The sequence below is a fragment of the Myotis brandtii genome, unplaced genomic scaffold (assembly GCF_000412655.1).
Source record: "Myotis brandtii unplaced genomic scaffold, ASM41265v1 scaffold1956, whole genome shotgun sequence".
NCBI classification, from domain to species: domain Eukaryota; kingdom Metazoa; phylum Chordata; class Mammalia; order Chiroptera; family Vespertilionidae; genus Myotis; species Myotis brandtii.
Window position 1 is genome coordinate 708,080 of NW_005357294.1, and position 22,445 is coordinate 730,524.

At 57.4% G+C, this 22,445-nt stretch overlaps 1 protein-coding gene across 6 annotated transcripts; it reads right to left on the reverse strand.

Annotated features, from left to right (window-relative positions):
* Positions 1–150: 150 nt before the first annotated feature.
* Positions 151–22,445, reverse strand: ARHGAP39 (Rho GTPase activating protein 39). Of its 6 annotated transcripts, none has more exons than XM_014538670.1 (12): positions 22,284–22,371; positions 20,057–20,121; positions 19,690–19,950; positions 19,181–19,264; positions 15,468–16,839; positions 13,765–14,326; positions 7,146–7,238; positions 4,227–4,300; positions 2,882–3,081; positions 2,299–2,390; positions 1,703–1,872; positions 151–1,582 (listed from the first exon to the last, which is right to left on the reverse strand). In XM_014538670.1, exons 2-12 carry the CDS (start codon positions 20,113–20,115, stop codon positions 1,388–1,390), a joined length of 3,162 nt encoding a protein of 1,053 aa, XP_014394156.1. In that variant the 5' UTR covers positions 20,116–20,121; positions 22,284–22,371; the 3' UTR covers positions 151–1,387. The 6 variants fall into 6 exon arrangements, with proteins under 6 accessions (XP_014394156.1, XP_014394155.1, XP_014394157.1 ...); XM_014538669.1 differs by adding an exon at positions 21,628–21,973 and having other exon boundaries at positions 19,690–20,121; positions 22,284–22,349; XM_014538671.1 differs by lacking the exon at positions 22,284–22,371 and adding an exon at positions 21,628–21,713.

Genomic DNA, 22,445 nt, shown 5'->3' on the forward strand with positions numbered 1-22,445 from the left:
TGCTCTCCCCCTCCCCGCCTTCACCACCTCCACCCCCCCAACTTGCTGCTTCCCCCATTCTCCTCTGGCCTGTCCATCCAGAGGCCCTTACCAGCAACGGGCTGGCCATACCTCCGCAGCCACCCTTAGGAACATCAGTGACCATGGCTCCCAAGTTTCCATATGTACTTTATTCACACAGTTGTCACCTCTTCAGTCCATGCGTCAGAGCAAAAGTCTGTGGCTAGGTCGCCCCACTCAGGCCCAAAATCACCCGACTGAGGACACACCACCCAAGGGTACCCGAGCTTCTGCAGGGCCGGGCTTTTTTAATAAATAAAAACTCAACTCTAAAAATATATATATATATAAAAACTGGGGAGAAATTAAGTTTTATAATTGAAACTGAAAATTCCAAAATGGAAAATGTACAAACTGAGAGTCTAGGGGTCCCCTCTCCCCAGCTCTGGCCTCCAGGAAGGGCAGTCCTGGGCGCCCTCAGCTCCTTCCCTCTCCCCCTGGGGAGGGGCAGGGTCCGGTTTTTGGTCAGAAGCCAAGAAGTGGAGAAGAAAAAGGAATGATAACTTGCTCTGCACAGAGGACGGGTTAGGATGGCTTGGAGATAAATAGCATTTGGGTTAAAACTATGTCATTAGCAAATGTAGTTCTTATATCTTTCCCTCTATATCTCTATACACAGGAGGGTTGGGCTGCAGGATAGATTCTGAATTTATAGTTACACCAAGAAAAAATACTCTCGTCCCTCCCCCACCCTGCCCCAAGAATGCCTGCCCACGCCTGTCCCCCCCAGAGGACTTTGGTTTGGGGGTCCCTCCCCACCCAGAGATAGCCTGCCGGGCTCTGCCTGGGCCAGGCTCTGATGTTGGATAGCTCAGTGCCCTGGAGCCCCCAAACTCCTGTGCAGTTAGTATGCTGGAGGCCACAGGTGGCTAGGGAATGGGGGCTGGGGAGGGAGGAAACTGCAGGTCAGAAGATTGAGGGAGAGAGAGGTGACCTGGGAGGGCCCAAGCCAGGCCCAGACTGAGCACAGGAGCCCCTGGGAGGCTGCTGGTGCCCTCAGTGCCCGGGTGGGGCAGTGTCACTTGGCTCCAGGAAACAGAAGGCACTTTCTTGGGGCTGACCCGTGGCTGGCTTGTGGTGGGGGATGGGGCAGTAGCCTGGAACTGGCCATGAGGCAGGTGGAATCAGAGGCACCCTTCTCAAAGTCCCTCTACCCTGGCCGAGTCCTGGGGGAGGGGGGTGATGTTCCAGGGCTGGGTCGGGCGTGGCTGGAGCCTGGCATGCTACCTCCATGGCTGGGGCATTCCCTCCCCCCTCCCCACGTGCTCCCCTGCCCTGGTGCACCGAGCCTGGCTCTGTCCCCACCCTCGGTCCCTCAGCCCACGCGCTATAGCACGCCCTCCATGAAACTGGTGTCCAGATGCTGGATGAGCACGCGCAAGAAAGACATTTCCTTGCGAGTGTTCTCGAAGATGACGCGCGGGTCGTCGGATCGGCAGCGCAGGCAGTTGGGCGCCATCACCATGGCCAGGTTGCTTACATCCATCTTGGTGATGGCCACATTGGCAGGCTGCACGAATACCTGCAAGAGGCAGTGGCTGGTGGGCAAAGGCAGGGCATGCCTGGGAGGGGCATACGGTGGGGCAGAGCGTGCCTGGAGTGGGGGGGTGCTGGGGGGGCGGCGTCCGTGGGCCCCACACACCTGGAGGAAGCGGATGAGGTAGCACAGCACCAGGCGGTTGATGCGGGGCAGCGAGTGCACCACAGCTACGGCAGCCTCTGGGCTCTCGTACTGCGCGATGCACTGCTCGTAGAACTCGTGCGGGATCAGGGGCTCCTCCAGCTCCCGGTACCACAGCTTCAGCAGAGACGCTGCAGACACAGTGAGGAGCTCAGCCAGGCCCAAGGGCTGGCACCCCTAGGCAGGCAGCAGTATGGAGCACATAACAGACTCCGCAACAAGAGCGTGAAAGGAGAGGGCAGGCAGCAGGCAGCCTGAGGGCCGACTGGCAGACCAGACGAAAGGGTCCACCTGGCGGAGGTGGGCTGCGATGACCCAGGCCTATAGAGGTCATGAACCTGAGAGCCAGGACGGATCCTGGAGGCGGGGGGGTTATGCAGGCCCAAAATATGACTTCTCTGAGGGGGCTGTGCAGCTGCTTTGAGCAGGCAAGGCTGCAGGGAGGGCCCAGGGTGGCTGTCCAGTGGACAGGAGGCGGCCCTTGTTGGAAAAGAACTGGGAGCCGCTACATCACCTGGATTGGGCCTGCTCCTGCTGCCCAGGGGCCTGGGGCTCACCAGGGACGTGGGGGTCCTCCAGGCCTGTAGGCACCTTCCACTGGTCCACCTGTAGCTTCAGGGCGTTCACTTCGTCAATGTCCCCGGGGACTCTGAGCAGAAGGAGGGTGTCAGGGAGGAGGATCCTGGCTTCCCAGCAGGGCTGCTCAGCCCTCCCCCCACCCCCATGGGACTCCTTCCCACTCCCATACACATGCATTCCTCTTCAGGGGCACGGAGGCCCAAACCCACCATCGGTTTACCCAGCTGCCTTTCTGGGGCCTGGGCAGGTGAGTCGGGACAGCAGGTGACGCGACAAGTCCCACTGCCATGGGCAGGGAGTTGTCCTGTCACGGTGAGGACTGCCGGCCGGGTTGCTGCCACCCTGGGCTCCCACCTCAGCCTGCTCATGGCTCAAGTCCAAGCATTCCCTGAGCCCTCGTGGTCATTTCTGCAGGGGCACTGACCCAGCCAGCCCTCCCGCTGGCCCTGCCTCCCAGGGTGCCTTTCCCCACCTGAACGAACGCTGGCCTCACTGGCTGCTTTGAAGTCCCACACAGTGGAGCCACCTCCACCCCCACCCCCGGGCCCAGGCCTTGGGCACCTGAAGATGCCTTCTGTCTGATCACCGTTGAGCGCCAGCACCTCCTCAGACAGCCGGGTCTGCACCCAGGGCAGCTGCCGCTCTGGGTAGCGCTCCTTCTGCATGCTCATGATCTCGGGCAGGGCACTGCCGAACATGGACGGGCTGAACACCGCGTTCTTGGCGTGCCGGATCTCCTCCACGTTGGGCTTCTTCAGTCCCTGCAGAGACAGCCGCTCTGTCCCGCCAGGCCTAGCTCCCAGCCCCACCCCCAGGACTGCCCCTGGCTTGGCCGCCCCCTCCTCTGTCTAAGAATCCCCTGGAACTCCAGGTCTCTGCCCAGCCAGAGCTGGGGACACACCGACGCCCTGGCCAGTCACCAGCAGCCTCCTGCTGGGCTGCCTACAGCACCCGGAAGCCTCAGGGGAGAAGGGTGGGAATGATTCTGGGCAGGCCAGTCGGAGCTGCCTGGGCCAGAGGGGCCAGGCTGGCAGATGGGGGCCACAGTTGATCACAGAGGGGCCGAGGTGGATGCAGTGGTGGCTTCTGAAGTCTGTGGCAGGGCTGGAGCAATGCATTCAAAGGGGAGAGGAAGTGGAAGGGGAGACCAGGCTCTGGGGTAGTGGGGAGGTCAGGTGTAAGAGGGCCTGAGGGGCTCCTGGGTGGAGTAGTGGGTGGAAAGGGAGGAGGGGGAGGGGTGCAGATACTCCTCCCCCCTCCGCCCAGGGTGGACGGAGGGGAGGACGGCTGCAGGTGCCAACAGTCCAGGAACAAGGCCCAGCTGGGGGTGTCACGAGGCCTCCTGCCTCTACAGGAGCCAGAGGGTGGACGGCTGTGGCTGCCAAGCTCCTCCAGGTGGTGGGAGGTCCCCACTAGGCAGATGTCAGGGAAGCAGTAGGGGAGGGTGCTGCTGGAACCACCTGCCCGTCTGCCCACGTGGGACGGGCTCACCTTTCTGTGGGGTGGGGCCTCTTTGGCAGGAGCCTGTGATGAGTCTGGGCTCTCAGACCTCCATGGCTGGCGGGTGGCCCGGTGTGAGCAAAGGAGCAGGACAGTCCCCTGAGCCCACCTGCCGGGGGAGGTCCCCTTGGGGAGGGGTGGCCCCTCCGCCTGCCCTCTGACCCAGCCACACCAGCGAGAAGGTGGCAGGCTTGGGGCAGCTGGGATTGCTGCCACCCTCAGAGACTGGTGGCCTGAGGCCCCTTCGTGTGCATCGGTTCCGGACCCGGGGGTGCACTCCTGGCTGCCCATCCCAGTGGACTCTCTCCGGCACCTTCCACACCCTGGCTGTTATTGCCCCCATGTGTAGGCTGCCCGGGGGTCCCGCCTCCCCACCCTGTCGGGCCGTCCCGGGAGACACGTGTACCTTCTTGGCCCCCGTCAGGGCTGCCTTCTGCAGCTTGTGGTAGCAGTACTTGGCGTACGTGCTTATCGCCACGCCTGGAAAAGAACGGGTGCTGGTCGGTTGGCGTGGACGTGTGTGGCGCAGGGGCTGCAGCCAGCCCGACTGAGAGAGGAAGCAGCAGAGAGGGGTGAGGAGAGGCAGCCTCGGCCAGCGTCCCAGGCGGCCACAGGCTCCTGCCCACCCCAGCCCAGGGCAGTGGGTCCTCATTCTCCTGGGCTGTCCTCTGGCGCAGAATCCACAGAAGCAAGGGGCACTCCTCTCACCTCCAGAAGAGCCAGGCTGGAGGAGGAACCCCTCTGCTGGCCCACCCTCCTCCCGTCTGTCCAGGAAGGGCAGTTTGGGTTGGAGGTCTTTTCCCCAGGAGGAGTCACAGAAAGGACAGGGCAAGGCCTGGGTTCCAGGGCCTCCAAATCTCAGGATCCCTCCCCCACTGGCCCTGCAGAGCCATCTCTGTGCAGCACCTGGGGGTCCTCAGGACGTGCTGCGCTGGGCCAGCACTAGGGGAGGTCAGGCTGGCTGGACACCGGGCCCGCTCTCCTGCAGCCCTTCTCCTCATGGGGAGCCTGGGAGAGGGCTTTGGCCCCAGGACCCATCCCTGCGGGGCTGAGGGCTGCCTGGGTGGGGGTCAGGAGAGGGAGGCCCAGGCCTGGTCCATGGTGCAAAGGGGACGAATGTGGAGGGGAGGCCCTGTGTCCGAGCCTGGGTGTTGCTGGGAGGACAGTGCCCTGGAAAGACTCTGCCTTGGAAGGATTGCCTTCGGAGTCTGCGGCTTCCTCCACCTCTGCCCCTGGCAGCCCACCTTCTCACTGGGGGTGGGGGGGGCTGGCCAGCATTCTAAGGGCAAGGACCTCAGGGACTTTGGCCAGGGCTCTCCAGACACAGAGATGAGGAGGGAGGAGGGAGAGAGAAGGAGACCTTGCTTAGGTGGGTCTGGAACATATGGAGCCCAGACGGGGAAGAGAAGGGGAGCAGCAGTGGGACAGAGAACACACAGAAGCCACCTGACCGGCTGCAGACCAAGGGACAGACAGACAGGTGGGCTAGACTGTACCCTGCTGGGCCCACCTGCTTGCCCAAGGGAGGCCTCTGGACCCAAGTCTCAAATCGAAACATCTGAGTCTTTTAAATAAATCAGTTTTTTGCGGACATGGGGTCCGTGGACTCCAGGGTGAAAAGCACTAACAGACCTGGCTAGTGGCTGGGCAGCGTCCCTGCCTGGAAAGGCTGTTGTCCCATCCCAGCCAGATCACATGCCCCGGCTGTGGCTCCATCGTGGGCAGGGGGCGTGCAGGAGGCAGCTGATCAATGTTTCGCTCTTGCATCCATGCTTTCTCTCTCCCTCTCCCTTCCTCTCTAAAAATTAATAAAAATATTTTTTAAAAACACTCAACATGTTTATGACTCTTAGTCATAAACATCTTTTCATTTCTAATTTTCATAAGAGTTTTGTCATTAAAACTGACAAGGGGATTCTTTTTTAAAGTAAACCAAACAAACAAAAAAAAACAACCCCAAACTTTTCTCATGCTGTTTGCACCTAGAGAATCTCTTTCCGGCCCCTGGGGAACACTGACCCTGGCAGAGAGCCCTAGGTGCCGCCTCTGACGGCTGCTGTGGACATGGCACGGATCCTCGTGCCACAGGCTGACGTGGCCCTTCCGGGTGAGCTCCGGTTTGGAATGGACGGTGCTCCAGCAATGGAGCCCAGGGAGCACTTTGCAGCAAGGACTGGCTGGCCCTCACATGGGGCAGGCCTGCCTCTCACTCAGGGGAGTGCTTCCTGTCCCAAGTCTTGGGCACTGCGGGAGACACCTCTGACCTTGTCCCAAGGCTTCCTGGGGCCTGACCCAGCCTCTCCTACAGGCTGTGACCTAAAGACCCAGAGGCTGCCACCTCTCAGCTGGTGACTGGCCAGATGCAGCCTTTGTGGCCCGAGGCCCCTCCTTTGCAGGATGGGACGGGGACACCTGTCTCCCAGGGGCTGAAGGGCTGACCTCAAAGGCTGGTATCACAGGGTGGACCATAGACTGAGGCCACGAGTGCACAGACCCCTCTGCACCATGTGCTGCAGTGGGCACAGCCTCCTGGGCCAGGACATGGGGTGTCCGCTGAGTGCCAGGGGTCAGCAGTGCCCATGGCCAGCCCAGGGAAACCCTGGCAGTGTTGTGGGTGTTCTGCTCCAAGCCCATTGCCCACCTGGCCTCGCCAGGACTCACCAGGACACACCCATCCTGTGTTACAGGTAGGGAGACAGGCCCACAGAGGGACAATAAAAGCAGCTCTCCCAGAGTCTCCGCTGCTGCGCCAGGCAGACACGCCTCCTACCCACAGCACCCCAGGCTGCAGGTCCCAGGGATAGGATCACTGCACCCCCCAGCCCCACCTGCTGCTGCAGCTGACTCTCAAGAAGTGGGCCCAGGCAGGAGCTCAAAGCTCCTTCGACTCCTGTGCCAGGGAGACCAAGGGCAGCCAGGAACCCTGGGTTCCAGCTGCCCCTTTCCTGCCCAGGGCAGCCCTGAGGAAGGGCCCAGTGGAGTAGTCTCGGGGGAAAAGGAGCAGGTAAGCAGAGTGAAGAAGGGGGAGGTGGGTCTGACAGCAATAGTACTCAGTTGCCCCAGCAGGGAGGGCAGCCTCAGGTGAATGGCTTCCCTAGAGCTTGGGCAGGGTGTGGTTCTGAGCCAGGGCTCCAAGGAGGCCTGACCTGGAGGCACGTGCGTCTTCTCCCAGGAGCCCATCAATGACCAGGGCCTCCAGCTCAGGAGGCTGGAGGCTGATGGTTAGTGCCCAACCCCAGCCCAGAAGCGGTTAGAGAGGCCAGGTGGCCGAGGCCAGAAGCAGAGCTGTGCAGAGCAGCACAGGGGCTGCAGAGAGAGGCCCTACCATCTGGCTCCTCAACATAGGGCTTGGGTTTCTTTCTCAACTTGGACTTCTTCTTAGAGTTCCTGTCCAGGAGCTGCTTCATGTGCTGTGTCACTGGGGAGCAAACAGAGCCATGAGGACCACGAACACAGAGGCCGGACGGAGCGAGTGCCCACTTGGTCCCCTTGTGGCTGCAGGAGGCCCTGAGGCTTGCGGGGCTGCCCAGTCAGTGGGGAAGCTGTTGCCTCCCAGCTGGATTCCGCAGAGGCGACAGGGCCATCAGCCAATGCACAGCGGGGATGCGGGGACCCCAGCCCAGGAGTGCTGGTGAGACGAGTATCCTGTGAGCGGCTGCTTCTTGCTCACACTCGGGACAGGGTGTGCCCCCAGACAGATGTGTGGTGTCTCTTGAGCTATCTGGGCCGGTGGTTGGGCAGGTGCCAGGGGCCCTCTGGGCGCCATGGGGAAGGGTAGAAAGGTATGGGGAGGGGACAGTCAGTTTATGACCATCTGGCACAGAAAGGCAGGGGCGCACTGCCTTCTGAAATGGCTGCACTCTGGGCCTGCTCAGGCTCTCCGGGCACCCCTCCCTTCTGCACAAAGGGCTCCCCATTGTCATCTGCCTGTGCCCCCTAGAAGGAAGTCAGGCCTGGGCCACAGGAAGGCTGGGCCATCTACACCCTGCACAGGGGGCATCTATCTAATCGTTTTTGTATTGGGATGGAAATACAGATGTTGATTTTACACTTTGGGTTATAATCTGATGCGACTTCATTTTGTTGCTCAGTTGCTGCAGCTATGGGAACAGAAGCTCTGTGGGTGGTCCCTGTGTCCTGTGGCACGCCCCTCACCCCTCGCCCCCAGCACACCCTCGCTTTGGCAATGTGTGCATTCCGCGACCAGCCCTACAGTCAGCTGTTTCTCCAAGGAGCTCTGATTCCTTTTAACAGAAAATGGTATTAGAAACCAAGATCTGGGTGTCATGCTATTGAGGATGCCACTGCTTCTGGGTGATCTCAGCTGGCATTGCAGGGAAGATGTGTGTGCTGGCCGTCTGCCTTCCACACTGATGCCTCCAACTCTGACCCACCTCCACATGGACCCTCGTCTTCTCTCCTTGCTTGTCTGTAACTGGTTTATCTTTTACTTATTTACTAGTAGCCCGGTGCATGCAATTAGTGCAGGGGGCGTTCCCTCAGCCCAGCCTGCACCCTCTCCAATCAGGGACCCTTTGGGGGATGTCTGACTGCCGGTTTAGGCCCATGGGATTGGGCCTAAACCAGCAGTTGGACATCCCTCTCGCAATCTGGGACCACTCGCTCCTAACCACTCGCCTGCCTGCCTGATTGCCCGTAACCTCTCTTCCTGCCAGCCTGATCGCCCCTAACTGCCTCTGCCTCGGCCCCCACCACCATGGCTTTGTCTGGAAGGAAGTCGGATGTCCGGAAGATGGCCAGTCGACCTGGTCTAATTAGCATATTACCCTTTTATTGGTATAGATTATATAGGCTAGGATTGCTTAATTGGGGGGGGGCCCTTTTCAGCAGGAGGAGATGCTCTTGGTAGACAAAAACACATAATCCCTGTATCTGGACTGACAGCCAGCCATATGCACTATACTGCCAAAGCGGTCATTAAAAAATTGAATCGCTTTCTTACACCTTACACCAAACAGCTGTTGCCCTTAAAACCGCTCCTCAGCCCCCACCTTAGGTTCTGCTTTCGCAGTTCACCCAGATTAGGTTCTGATTGGTTGGTTTCTATGCGAGTCAGTGTCAAAAGCTCCACCTCCTAGGCACCCATTGATTCCTCACAGTTCACCCAGATTTTGTTCTGATTGATCAGTTTCTATGCCAGTCAGTGTCTCTGGGCCTGATCAGAGAGGCAGGGCTGATCAGCAGCCCCCGCAGAGGCCCAGAGAGAAAGAGAGAGGCGGGGCTGATCAACAGCTGCCACGGAGGCTACAGATCAGACCCTGCTTCTCTCTGCAGGCCTGTCTCCGGGCCTGGTCCTTGGCAGTCAGTGCTGGGTCGCCGTGGCTGCAGGACTGACTTCCAGTCAGTCGAGCCTTTGGTCGTTTTGGATGTTACAGACTCTGGGTTTTTATATATTAGGATGTTTAAAAAATATTTTTATTGAATTCAGAGAGGAAGGAAGAGGGAGATAGAAACATCAATGATGAGAGAGAATCATTGATTGGCTACCTCTTGCACGCCCCTCATTGGGGATAGAGCCCACAACCTGGGCATGTGCCCTTGACCAGAATCGAACCCGGGACCCTTCAGTCCACAGGCTGACGCTCTATCCACTGAGCCAAACCGAGTAGGGCTTAGTATAATTTTTAAAGATTCATCCATGTTATAGTTCACATCAGAACTTCCTACTTCTGAAATACCAGAAGTCATACCTCTCCAAGGGGGCATTAACCCTCAAGAGAGCATATATTCTTGTTAACTCGACTGTAATACGTTCCTCGCCTTGCTTTCTCCCACCTCCAGGGGCTCTTCCTTACTCCCCTCTTTAATCTCAAGTGCATAAAAGAAGCTGCAAAACTGTCATTCTCTGGAGCATTTGAGGTCTTGCTTCCCTGCCTATGTCATCAGTTTGGCTCAAGTAAACTCATAAAAATTTAAAAAAAAATTTCTCTCTCTCCTAATTTTTTTGGGGAGGCAACCAAAATTTTTGGTGGCCTTGTTTCAACAAGGCTTAAAAAATAAAAATTATACAAAAAAAGAGAACTTCCCTTTTATGGCTGAAAACTATTGCAGAGTATGGACAGGGTGCACTGTTTACCCATCACCTGCTGATGGGCGCTGGGTCACTCCCGCTGTGTGCGTGCTGCTATGAACGGGGCTGTGCACGCATCTGCTGGAGCCCTGCTGCCCATTCCCTGACAGATGCCTTTCATCAGGTTAAAGAGGTTCCCTTCTATTCCTAGTTTATTTCGTTTTTGCCAGAAATACAATGTTGGATTTTGTCAAATGCTTTTTCTACATTTATTGACATGATCATGTGGTTTCCCTTTTTCTCTCTGTTAAGTGAAAAATTACAATGATTTTTGAATGTTAAACCAACTTTTGATTCAAGATGCATATTCTTTTTATATATTGTTGGATTCCATTTGCTAAAATATTGTTAAATTTTTTTGCTCTGGGTTCATGAGCAATACAGTCTGCGCTTTTCTTTCTTGTACTGTCCTTTTCTACTTTTGGTATAGAATGAGTTGGGAAATATTACTTCCACTTCAATTTTCTAGATGAGTTTGCAAAGAATTGCTATACAAACAAGAAAATGTTTGGTAGACTACACCAGTGAAGCCATTTGGGCCTTGAATTTTTTGTGGAACGTTTTTTAAGCGCCAGTTAAAATTCTTTAATAGACTAGAGTATTAAAACCATAGAAACTGCCTAGCTGGCGTGGCTCAGTGGTTGAGGTCATGGTTTGATTCCCAATTAGGGCACATGCCCAAGTTGCAGGCTAGATCCCCAGAGTGGGGTATGCAGGAGGCAGCCGATTATCGATCCTCTATCATCACTGACTTTTCTCTCTCTCTCCCCCTCTCCCTTCCTCTCTGAAATCAATAAAAATATGTTAAAAAAATACACCATAGAAACAAAGATTTTTCTATAATAGACATGATTTTTTTAGTTATTTATTTCTTCCCCCTCTATTTTCCTTCCTGCAGCAAGTTGCAGTTTGGTTATCTATTTCTTACTGAGTGATCTTTGGTAGTTTGTGTCAAAGGAACTTGTCCATTTCTTCTAAATTGTCAAGTTTATTGGCATAAAGTTGTTCATAATGTTTCCTTATTATGAACACCTGTTGACTCTGTAGTGATATCATTTCCCATTCTTCATGCTGGTAATGTATGTCTTCTCTATTTTTGTCCTGATCAGTCTGGCTAGAGGCTTATCAATTTTATTGATCTCAAATAATCAGCATTTTGTTTCACTGATTTTCTGTATTATTTTTACACTAGAGGCCCGGTGCACAAAATTAGTGCACTGAGGGGGTGGGGGAAGGGGGTCCCTCAGCCCAGCCTGCACCCTCTCGCAGTCCGGGAGCCCTCGGGGGATGTCCAACTGCCAGCTTAGGCCCGCTAAGGGAAGGGGCCTAAGCCGGCAGTCGGACATCCTTAGCACTGCCGCGGAGATGGGAGAGGCTCCCACCACTGCCGCTGGGCTTGCCAGCCGTGAGCCCGGCTTCTGACTGAGCGGTGCTCCCCCTGTGGGAGCGCACTGACCACCAGGGGGCAGCTCCTGCTTTGAGCATCTGCCTCCTGGTAGTCAGTGCGAGTCATAGCGACCGGTAGTTCTGCCGTTTGGTCAATTTGCATATTAGCCTTTTATTATATAGAATTTTCTCTTTTACTGACTTCTACTTTGGTCTTCATTATTTCCTTCTGTTTACTTTCCTTCTGTTTATTTTCCTTGTGGGTATCATTTTTTTTTTTTACTGTGATAAATATGCTGGCATTTACTAGTAGATACTATAAATTTCCCTCTAAGAACTGCATTGGTTGCATCCTACATATTCAGAATGTCTTACTTTCTTTTTCTTTCAGTTCAAAATACTTTCTAATTTTCCTTTTGATTGTTATTTGACCCATGGGTTTTTCAGTAGCACATTCTTTAGTTTCCTGATGGTGGCTGGCATAAAGGTGTGACCATGTCTGAGATGAGGCTCGGCTGGGGGTGGGGAACATGTGAACCAGGGTGCAGCGTGTTCTGCCTTGGTTCCCACGGGTGGTGACCACACAGTAGACGTCACCTACATGCTAGCAGATGAACCAAAGGCTTCTAGGTCTCAGCGAGCAGTATGTCCAGGATGAGGTGGCCTGCGTGGGTGCAGGCTCCGCTCTGCCCTGGCCAGCTCCTGAGACAGGCTGCAATTCCCTTTTTCTGAGCAGAGGCTGCACCCTCCTGGGCTGATGGGCCTGCCTTACTGACCAGCCAGCACCCACTTTCTTGACGGGGCCAATGGGAGGGAGCACAAAGCCTCTCCTCTGGGCTCACTGCTGAGCTGGGCCTGTGGCAGACACTAGGAGTAGGTCTCAAGGTCAGGGGGCAGCCCCGTGACACAGAAGTGAGACCAGATCCCACAGACCAGACGCAGGTCTCTGCCCGTTGCTCACTGATACCCAGTCTTCCTGTGTGGGCCCAGGCCACATGGTGTTCTGAGACCATCCTGGCCTCACTCAGCCATGGCTGCGTAGGCCAATCCGATTCCCTCTCACACGCCAGCCAGGCTCTCACAGCACAAACACTAGGACGCAAGTGCACAAACTTCTGTACCAAAGGAAGTGCAGGAAGGAAGGTCCCGACCTTTGTACACTGCTCACTTACCTTTCACCTCAGCAAGCACTCCCTGGGGGCCCGCAGGCTGTATGCTGAGCAGTGGACACTCTTCCAAGCTTTCAACTCAGAGGAGTGACATTGTAAGGCCTTTGGAAGACACTGAGCTGAACCTTGAGCCCACGGGACACCCTGCTCCTGGAGAGGCCCAGGAAGACGGAGCAGAGCCAGGCCGCCTACCAGCCTGCTTGGCTGCACATGCAGGAGCCGCCTGGGGAGATCTGTCTGCTGTGTTCAGGATTCTGCTTCAAAAACTGCTTGCCTGCACGAAAATCTCCTGGCTCCCAAGCAACAGACGTGCTGGATGGTGCCTGTGCTCGATCCCCTTCCCTGGGAGCAGCACTGTGCCGCCCCGCAGCCCCGTCACGTGCATATATGCCTGGCCCCACACCGAGGCTGGTGCACCGTCATCCTGCAGAGCAGGCTGTGGCATGTCTGACTGTAGAGCGTGTCAGCATGGGACTGTGCACATGTGTGTCCAGATGCCATTTATGGCCCTGTCCCCGTGCTCACTCTGCCTGGCCCAGGAATCAGTCCAGCCGCTTGGCTGGCAGCACCATAGCCCCAAATCCCCCCTTAAGGAGGCCAGGCCTGGGTCCAGGTGAACCCGACACATGGACTTCAGGAGCCCAGCGTGGGAGCTGGCCCTGCACCTGACCCCGGCAGCTGTCAGCAGGTGGCTACCTATGCTGGTCCCAACCCCTGACCCCTTGGGTGGCTCAGGACCAGCTCAGTCTGTAGCACCCTAATGGTCTGCTGGTGTCTTGCCAGACCCAGGGCTGGGCCAGTACACGCTAGTCACCATGCGCCTCCCTGCTTCCAGGAACCCTCCTCCAGGACCCAGTGCTCCTCAGAACAGACAGCCTGAGCCTGGCCAGGGTAGTCACCGCCTCGCCCCAAGGACGGCTGAAAGTGACTGCAGTAAGTGCACATGGGCTGACTGTGGCCTTCCTGACCTCGTCAAGCAGGGCCACTGGCCACAGTGGCCTCAGAGCAGAGTGGACACCAGCTGGCTGAGCCATGGATACCATGAGTTCTTGTCCTGGCCCTCAACCTGTCGGCCTGTGGCCAGGGACCCTGTGGTTATTCTCCAGGCCTCAGTGCTGAGGAGGGACTCCCCGAGGATGCAAGTGCACAAACGAGGTATTTGCTTGGAGCGCCTGTGCCCGCCCCACATACCTGCTGCCTCTGGGCACTGCCTAGTGCAGGCCAGGAAGCTCTCAGCTCGGCCCTTCCCTGGCTGGCGGCAGAGCCTGGGGTGCCAAGGGCCAAGCGCTGGGCCTTACCTTTGGTGTCGTTGACGGGGTCCATGTGCCGGTAGATGTAGCCCTCTAAGTAGGAGTGGAACTTGGGTGTGGGTGGGAAAAAGGCCAGGCAGATGGCCATGAGCTCCCAGCCTCGGGCCAGGCTCTCCAGGCGGAAGTTCTCCGTGGTCTGCCGGCAGAGTTGGATGTACAGCTCGTCCCGCAGGCCCTGCACGCTCCAGCCCTTGGTGGCAATCTCCAGGGCCACGTGCAGTGGGTCTGCCTTGGCGCGCCGGTCACCCATGTACATCTGGATCAGCTTGAAGATCTCGCACGCCTCCTTCTTCACGTGGCGGTCGCTGGTCACAATCATGGGCTTCTTGATGGACTCGCTGCTCCAGGCCAGCATGTTGGCGATGGACACTTTCCGCCGGAAGAGGCCCTGTGTGTGCTTGTTGAAGTGTTTGGAGGCCCAGTTCTCGATGTCGGTCTCTGAGGACGGCTTGCGCAGAGTGAATGTGGGGAACACGCAGCTGGCACTGGGCATCACACTGCGGGGCTGTCGGCCGCTCTCAAACTGGGCACAGGAGCCTAGGTCCTCCGACTGGGAAGGAGAGAGGGGCCGTGAGGGGGTGGGCCCTACGTAACCCAGTCAGGTGACAGGCATGCCCCCTCACCGGTCCCACGGGTCTAGGCGGGGCTTTCAAGGAATCTGCTGGAGGGGAGGCAGGGCAGCAACATTTGCAGGGTGTCCCATAGTGGCGCCAGGCTATGCCTCCAGCTTTGGCTTTCTCGAGTTCTACCAGCCTCACAGAGATGTGCGAACATCCTCCCCGTGCAAGGCTGCGCAGGGACCCAGAAGGCCCCTCCCTGGTCCTGAGACCTAGGGTTGGGGGGCCAGCACAGATATGGGGGCAGGAGGAAGCCTCTTCCTGTCTGTCTTATTGTCCATCGTCCTCCTGTGCTATGAGCTATGGACAGGAACGTGCTCTGAGCTCTCTAGGCTGGAGGGTCACTAAGGTGGCCCTGCCATGGGGATGCTGACCGCCCAAGGTCACAGGGCACGGTTCCCTGGCAGGGCTGGGAGTGGACTGAGGAGCCTGACACTGGGAGGCCTTGTGACCATGACCAGCTCTGAGCAGATGCCAGTGTAGACCCTCTGCCAAGGCTTCATAAAGCAGGTCAGGAGGTGAGGACCAGAACATCAGCCGATACCACATTCCCTACATGCAACCTGGACAGGAGGTGCAGGCAGGCTCCTAGGGCCTGACCTTAGCCTCTGCCTGGTGCTGCCCCAGGAGGACACATCTGGCTGGGCCTCTGCTTTAGCCACAGCCACACTCGGAGCCTGAGGTCCTGGGGCTACTGGCCTGGCTGAGCGCATCGGCCCCAGGGTTGGTGTCAGGTTCCCTGGTGTGGGAGCCTGTTCAGGAAGGGCTCCGAGTCACCTGAGGAGAGCCTGACACCCCACCTGCACTGCCCCTCACCTGACAGCCCGTTCACAGGTGGGAGAAAGAGGCTCAGGCTCAGACGGTTGGCATGCCTGTCCATCTCCTCTGCATCCATGGCCTGGAATCAGGGCACGACCTCTGGCCCCAGGTGACCTGCCAGCACCCAGGTGGGCCTCACCAGGAATGGAGGTGAGGGAGGCCTGCCCTGGGGGAGTCCTTGGAGGTGTTTGCTACCGGTCCACCTGGCTGTCAGCAACCGTGAGTGACCCACCCCTGCCTGCCAGCTGTTCATACCTGTGAGGGGTGGAGGTAGGGTTCGGGTGAGGCCAGGTTGGTCTGCACAGAGACGCTTTTCTCGAGCAGGATCTGGGGGAAGGCGAGCCTCTCCAAGGCGCCCCTCTGCCAGTGCCTGCTGCTCTCCTGCTGGGCCAAGGCCTCATCCTCGCTGAAGGCGCGTACCACAGGCCCGGGCATGGGGAGTGGCACGGCCCCATCACTCTCGTAGCCTGAGCCGTCCTGCTGGGAGTCCCAGCTTCCCCTCTGCTTCATGTGGAAGTGGGCCTGCTGCGCCTCCCAGGCCAACCTCGCCTGTGCCAGGAAGGGTTCGGCCCCACCCCGTGCCCCGTCTGCCTCGCCTGTCTTGGCCTCCATGTGCTTTGGGGCCAGGCTGGGCCCACACTTGGGCCGCTCCTCAGTCAGGGACTGTGGGAGCAGGTCGAGGTCCCCAGGGCTATCGGTGGACGAGGCACTGGGGGCATGGCACAGAGAGGGGTTCCTGCTCTTTCTCTTGCGTGTGCCTGGGGAGTAGCCTGTGGAGGACATGGTGTCCTGCTGGCTGGACCAGGACATGGCATCATCCTGGGCCTGGGGGAGCGGCGAGGGTGGAGGGGCGTGCCGCAGCTCAGGCCCCTCCATGCTGCTATAGTCCCCGGACGTGATCCCCAGGCGCTGGTCCCGCAGCAGGCAGGGGCTGGGCTGTAGCGAGAGGGACCCCCCACCAGGGTTGGGCGTGTACTTGTGCCGCGGGCCTGCCCGCAGCCTGGGGCTTGAGCCGGCCTGCTCCACATACACCAGCTGCCGCACATACTCCTTCCCTGCAGGGCTGTACTCCAGGCTCAGGAAGCGCTCTGGGCACTTCTGCCGGGTGAGCACCAGCTGCTGGAATGGGGAGGCAGAGGCATGCTTGGGCGACTGGGGGAAGGGCACGGGCTTCCGGCCCGGAGAGCGCTGGGGGGAGCCACCCTGGCAGGCCCCGCCGGCCTCATACTGCACGTCCATGGGGGGCTCATCGTAGATGGGGGCCTGGAATTCGATGGGGGGCTCCTCGTAGAGGGGCGGCTCGTAGGCATAGCGCGGGGAGGAGGGCTGTGAGTCGCAGGCTGGCTTGCGGGGCTGGGCCAGCAGTGGGGAGCAGCTCCCCAGCTCGGACCTCTTCAGGAAGGGCGATGGCCTCCGCTCCGGGAAGAAGACTGAGCTGTCTGCGTCCGGGGCAAATGTCTGCAGGCTGGGTGAGTGCTGCCCACCTGAGGGTCTGCGGGAGCGGCCCCCAGGCTGGCTGTCCAGGGGGTACCCGTTGCCCTGTGGGGAGAGGAAGCTGGGCTCCCGGTCAGCAACTTTGATGAGCATGCGCTCCTTGGTGCCCGAGTTCCACCGGAGGGAGGAGGTCCTGGGGGAGGGACAGGCACAGGTTACCTGGAGGCGGCACTGGGGTGCACAGGCTACTGGTGGAGGCGGAAGTCTGGCCCTGCTGCCAGCCTGGACCGTCACCCACCCACCCTGGTCATTTCTCTTCCTCCTCCTCATCCCCCCTCCTCCTGTGGGGGCCTGGTCCTTATAGGAGGGGCTCCCTGTAGATGTCCTGGGAGCTTCCACAAGCACCTGACTCAGCCTTGCAGGCTTCCCTTCCAGGGGGCTCTCCTGCAGGGAGCTCCCCCAGGTCCCCGATTGGACGGCATTCTGACACCCCCTGCAAGGGCCCTGGGTGTCTCTGCTCTGGCCCTGGCCCAGCACCACACACAGCACTGTCTGAACAGAGTGGAGCAGCCCTCCCAGAGGCCTGTGGGGTCAGCTGTTCATAGTGTTTTCTCACAATCCTTCGTGTTTCTGTGGTGTCAGCTGTTACATCACTGCTTCTGTTTCTGATTTTATTTATTTGGGTTTTCTCTTTGTTTCTTGATGAGCATGGCTAATGGTTCATCAATCTTGTTTATCTTTTCAAAGAACCAGCTATTGGTTTCATTGGTCTTTTGTATTGTTTAGTCTCTATGTCATTTATTTCTGCTCTAATCTTTATTATTTCCTTCCTTTTACTTACTCTGGACTTTTCTTGTTGTTCTCTTTCTTTAAGTTGTAGGGTTAAACAGTTTAGTATTATTTTTTCTTGTTTTTTGAGGTAGGCCTCTCAGGACTGCTTTTGCTATGTCCCAGATATTTTGGGTGGTTGTGTGTTCATTTTCATTTGTTTCCAGGAAGGTTTTTCTTTCTTTCTTGATCTCATTGGTAACCCATTCATCACTATTATAAAAATCCCATGGCCGTGCTGCCGTCACGCCGTAACGACCAAATGCCAAAAGGCACCTGCTGAAAGTCATATGATTTCTTCATGGGAACAAGTGTTGCTCTGTTCAGATCTCATCTTCCAATGAAGGTCAATGTAAGTGCTCATGAGAAGGAAAGGTGAGGGTAGGAAACTAGTCTTATCTCCATCCACAACTGTCTTCAAGGTGGGCGGGGCTGCGTGTGCGGCGAGGTGTGCACAGGTGGGCGGGGACTTGACGCTGGGACCCCGAGGCACCGGGTCTGGGTTTCTCGCGATTTCACACGGTGGGCCTCTAGTTGTTTAATAACATGCTATTTACCCTCCATATGTTTGAATGTTTTAGGCTATTTTTACTGTAGTTGATTACTAATTTCATTCCACTGTGACCTGAGAAGATGCTTGGTAGGATTTCCATCTTCTTGAACTTGAAGAGACTTGTTTTATGTCCTAACATGTGGTCTACAGCCCTGTGTCCCTGGAGGCCACATGTATCACACCCACATCCCCTTTGGGTACAGAGACCCAGGACTCAGCTGCTGTCTGTCAGCTCCCTTAATACATTTTAGTTCTGGAGTTGTCCGCCTTTTCTTCAGTCTCTCAGCCCTGTATTCCTTTTAAGGTTGGATCCCCTGCACCTTTTGGCATTTGGTCGTGACGGTGGCACTGCCACAACACAGAGGCCCACCAGCCAGCCTCCCGCACCCGCTTTACTGACGAGGACAGAGGCACAAGGAGGCTGGAAATACGCCCATGGTCACACAGCCACATGGCTGAGCCCAGGGTTGGCTCAGATCCCCTCCTGGGGTGTTGAAGTACAAACCCGGTTACCACTTCTAAGCTCAATCATTAAAAACTGCCGGAGCAAAGGCCCCTCAGGTCTTCAAATTCCTCCCCAGCACTGGGGTTACTCCTGGTCTGTGCTGGGGCACCCAGGCCACCCACAGGCACACACCCACCTGGACCCCCACAGCTGGGGCAGGAGACTCCTGCTGCAGCCTGGACACAAGAGCTGGCCAAGGAATGGCCCCACCCAGCATAATGGCTGCTGCCACCCCAGGGTCCCAAGTGTCATTTCCAGAACCTTCCAACACCCTGCAAGGTCAAACCCAGGGCCAAGAGAGGCCCAAGCGCCCTTCCCTACAACCAAAGCCAAGGTGCCCCTTCACCCGGGAAGTATGTGGTGCGTGGCCGGGCGCTCCCAGGAAGACCACATGCTGAGGGGCTTCCTTGCTTGGCCAGAGGCCCCCATGGTCCCCAAGCTGGGCCGTGGCAAGGTTCTCCTAGAACCAAAAGCTGCCACAGGAACCTGGGGCCGCTCGGAGGCCTCTGCCCTGCACCGGCGGCCCCGCCATGCACAGCCACTGGGCGCTTCCTGCTGAGCCAGACTCTTTTCCAGCTCACCCGAGAGCTGCCAAGAAAACCACCCTCCGCCAGGAGACAGGGCCAAGCCTGAGACAGCGGGCTCTACCTGTAGTGGAGAAGCTGGCCGTCTGCACTGTAATCCCGGTAAACCTCATAGTCCTTCTCAGGAAACACTCCTGGTGGGGAAGAACTGAAAGGCAGCAAAATGAAACCAAGGCCATGAGCATGAGAAATAGGCTGCATTTAAAACAGCAGGCTTCCCTTTGAATGTGTGTGTCACCCTTTGTGTTTCTCAGGGGGGACCCCAGTGTCCTGGCTCCTGCCCACAAAGCTGTCCACTTCATCAGGGCAAATGATTATTTCTTCCCCCTGATCTGACCCCTGTGCAGCCCACCTTCCCCCACCATGCAGGAGCACCCGCCAGCTGTGCAGGTCCCAGGAGCACAGAATCTGCCTGTGCCACCGGCCCTTCCCTTCCAGGCATTGCCATCGTCCTCAGAGGAGCAAGACGGACCCCACTGTGCAAATCAGGTCTCCAGGTTTCCACTGTCCCTGGTGAAACCCAGCCAGCCCCCACCTGCCCCGCGGGCCCCCACCTGCCCCACAGCGCCCCACCTGCCACTCTCCTCCTTTGCCGCCCCAAAGGCCATCTGCCGGCTTCTCCCCAGCGGCTCCTGTGCCTTCTCCCCAGGGTCTGGCTCGGGGTCCAGGGAGGAGCTGGTGCTGCCATCTCGGCTGAGGCTGCTGCCACGCCCAGGGCTGTTGTCCGCGGAGGCGCGAGGGGACTCCGTGTTCTGCTTCAGTGTCTGCAGCTTGGCCAGGGGGATGATGTCGCAGCCCTGCGGCCGGTGCCACACGGTGCGCTGCGTGGTGGCGCTGTAGTAGTAGAATCGCGACGTGTTGGGGTCGAAGAGCTCCCACCACTGGTTCTCGCTGGTGCGCTTGATGCGGACGCCCGCGGGCGGGTCCCACACGCACTCACCGGTGACCAGGTTGGCGTACATGCGCTCGCGTGTGCGCGGCTCGATGATCTCCACCCATTCCAACCTGGGAAAGAGCCAGCGTGAGTGTGTGGGCAGGCGGCCCTACCCCAGCCCCGTCCCAGCCCCCAGCACCATGGAGCACCCACCCACTGGGCGCACCTGCAGGGGGCACTCCCTCGCCACGTAGCTTCAAATGCTAGACAGCCGTCCTTATACAAGACCTTCTTGAAGCTTACCAGTGTCTCCTCTTCACGTTCAACGTGGGGGGCACACAATCAGGCCATCACAGAAACAATTTCAGATGATAAAAAAGTTGGAAAGATGGCCTTCCTCCAGCTTCCCCTGTTAGTACCCCAAAGCACCGGAGGGTCAAGGTCTGGCAGGACGGCAGGTCCACAGCCCAGGGGCCAGGCTCCCCGGCTTCACATTGCGGCCCCCTCCGGGCTGGAGGGCAGGGGGAGCTGCTGCCTCTCGCCATCGCTGGGCCCACTACTTCAGCACCGTGAACTCTGCCTGCGACACCATCACCAGCTGCTGGCCACCCACTGCCCTGCTCCCCTGCTCCTCTCCCTTCCATGTGGGAGGCAGGGCTCTGTCCTGGGCGTCTTGTAACAGAGACTGCCGTGGAACACTGGCAGCTGCCATGTGTCAGGCCACCTTTCCTCCTTGCTTCTGAGAATTGTCATCAGTGCACGGGAGCCAAACTGATGACACACAGGGGAACAAGAGCTCAGATGCTCCCAACACTTTTCTACTTTGCTGTACTCTCCGAGTTTTCTACGATGTTACAGATCGCTTACTTTCGTAATCAAGCCCTGGTTCATAGGTCCGTCCTCAATCCTCAGCAATGCTGGCCGGGCTTAAAAGATTTTTTTTTTTTAAATAAAACTCCTGCTGCCCTGGCTGGTTTGGCTTAATGGATAGAGCATCGGCCTGAGGACTAAAGGGTCCCTGGTTCAATTCCAGTCAAGGGCACATGCCCGGGTTGCAGGCTCATCCCCACTGGGGCGTGCAGGAGGCAGCCAATCAATGATTCTCTCTGATCACTGATGTTTCTCTCCCTCTCCCTTCCTCTCTGAAATCAATAAAACTATATTTTAAAAAAAGCTTGAGGCTTATCTTTTCACTCTCTTTATAGTACCTTGACTTTTGATGAAAAGCTTGTAACATAGTTGAATTTATAAATCTTTTTCTTCATAATTTCTCCTCTGTCTATTGTGTTTAAGAAGTCTTCCCTATTTCTAGGTCAAAAATATTCTAAGTTGACTTGCAAAGTTTTACAGCTTTGCCTTTCATGAATTTCATGAAATTCTTAATCTACCTGACTTTTGTTTACGATGCGAAACCTCATTCTCCCCACATGGACAGCAAGGGGTCCCCATGACGGGTGTGGCAGGGCACCTGTGTCTGAGCTCCTGCTGGCTCGCTGGCCCAGCCCCCCGACCAGCACCAGTGTCGGAACAGCACTGGCTGTGCCCTGGGCGCAGCATTACCCAGACCCCACCTCCTGCTTCTTCAGTCACATCCAGGCTCTTCGTGACCCTGTGTTCCCTACGAATCATGGAATCACCTGTCAACTCTCACACACTCTGTTGGCACCTTCACAGGATCTATTCCAGGAGAAAACAGAAGCCTTTGTGCTGACTTAGTCTTACGCCCAACCATGGTGTATCCATCCACTCATTTCGGTCTTCTCGAAAGGGTCAGATTTACTCATGGTGACACCTCCCTGGGCGATGTGTGCCAACACTGGCCATGACATCTGTGGCCCGCCCTGGACGATGTGTGTCAAGGGTGGAAGGTGGAAGAGGACACAACGGTCACAAAGGGTGAATCTGGTCAGAGGACACATTCCTGTTCTTGCAACTTTTCTGTAAGTGTGCAATTATTTCCAGACAAAGTTAAAAATTAGAAAACTAAAAATGAAAGAAAAAAGAAAAATGATGAGCTACAGCTACCTGCCTTGGGGTGGATCGATGCCCAGAGAGGGCACAGGGATTGGGCCCAGCATCAGGGCCTGCAGAGTGTCTGGCCCAGGCAGCCGTGTCCACTTGCGTGAGAAAAACCTCTCCCTCTGTCTTGCATCCAGGGGACAAAGTGGGGGCTATGCCTTCGGGCTAGGCTTCCACGGGAAGAGGGCAAGCTCAGAAGCAAGTGCAGATCAGCCTCGACGCCCCTCACGGAGCCAGTCCTCTGATGGCCTAGCCCCGCAGTGGCTTCCCTCACCTGGTGCTCGGCCCCGAGGCCCGAGGCTCCGGCAGGCCAGCATGATGGCTCTCACATTCGCAGTCCTGCGCCTGGGACATCGCAGCCTCTCCCCGTGACCCCGGCAGACAGTCAGCGGATCATCGGGATGCCCCCTTCAGCACCACTAGGGAAGGTGCCACC

Coding starts and splice junctions, on each gene's coding strand:
- ARHGAP39 (XM_014538669.1), bottom strand. CDS start 21,722: ATGGTTGGGCGTAAGACTAAGTCAGCACAAAGGCTTCTGTTTTCTCCT. Junction 19,265..19,689: donor GCAAAGGAGGAGAGTGGCAG/GTGGGGCGCTGT, acceptor GCTGCCTTTCAG/TTCTTCCCCACCAGGAGTGT. Junction 4,301..7,145: donor CTATGTTGAGGAGCCAGATG/GTAGGGCCTCTC, acceptor GTTCTTTTCCAG/GCGTGGCGATAAGCACGTAC.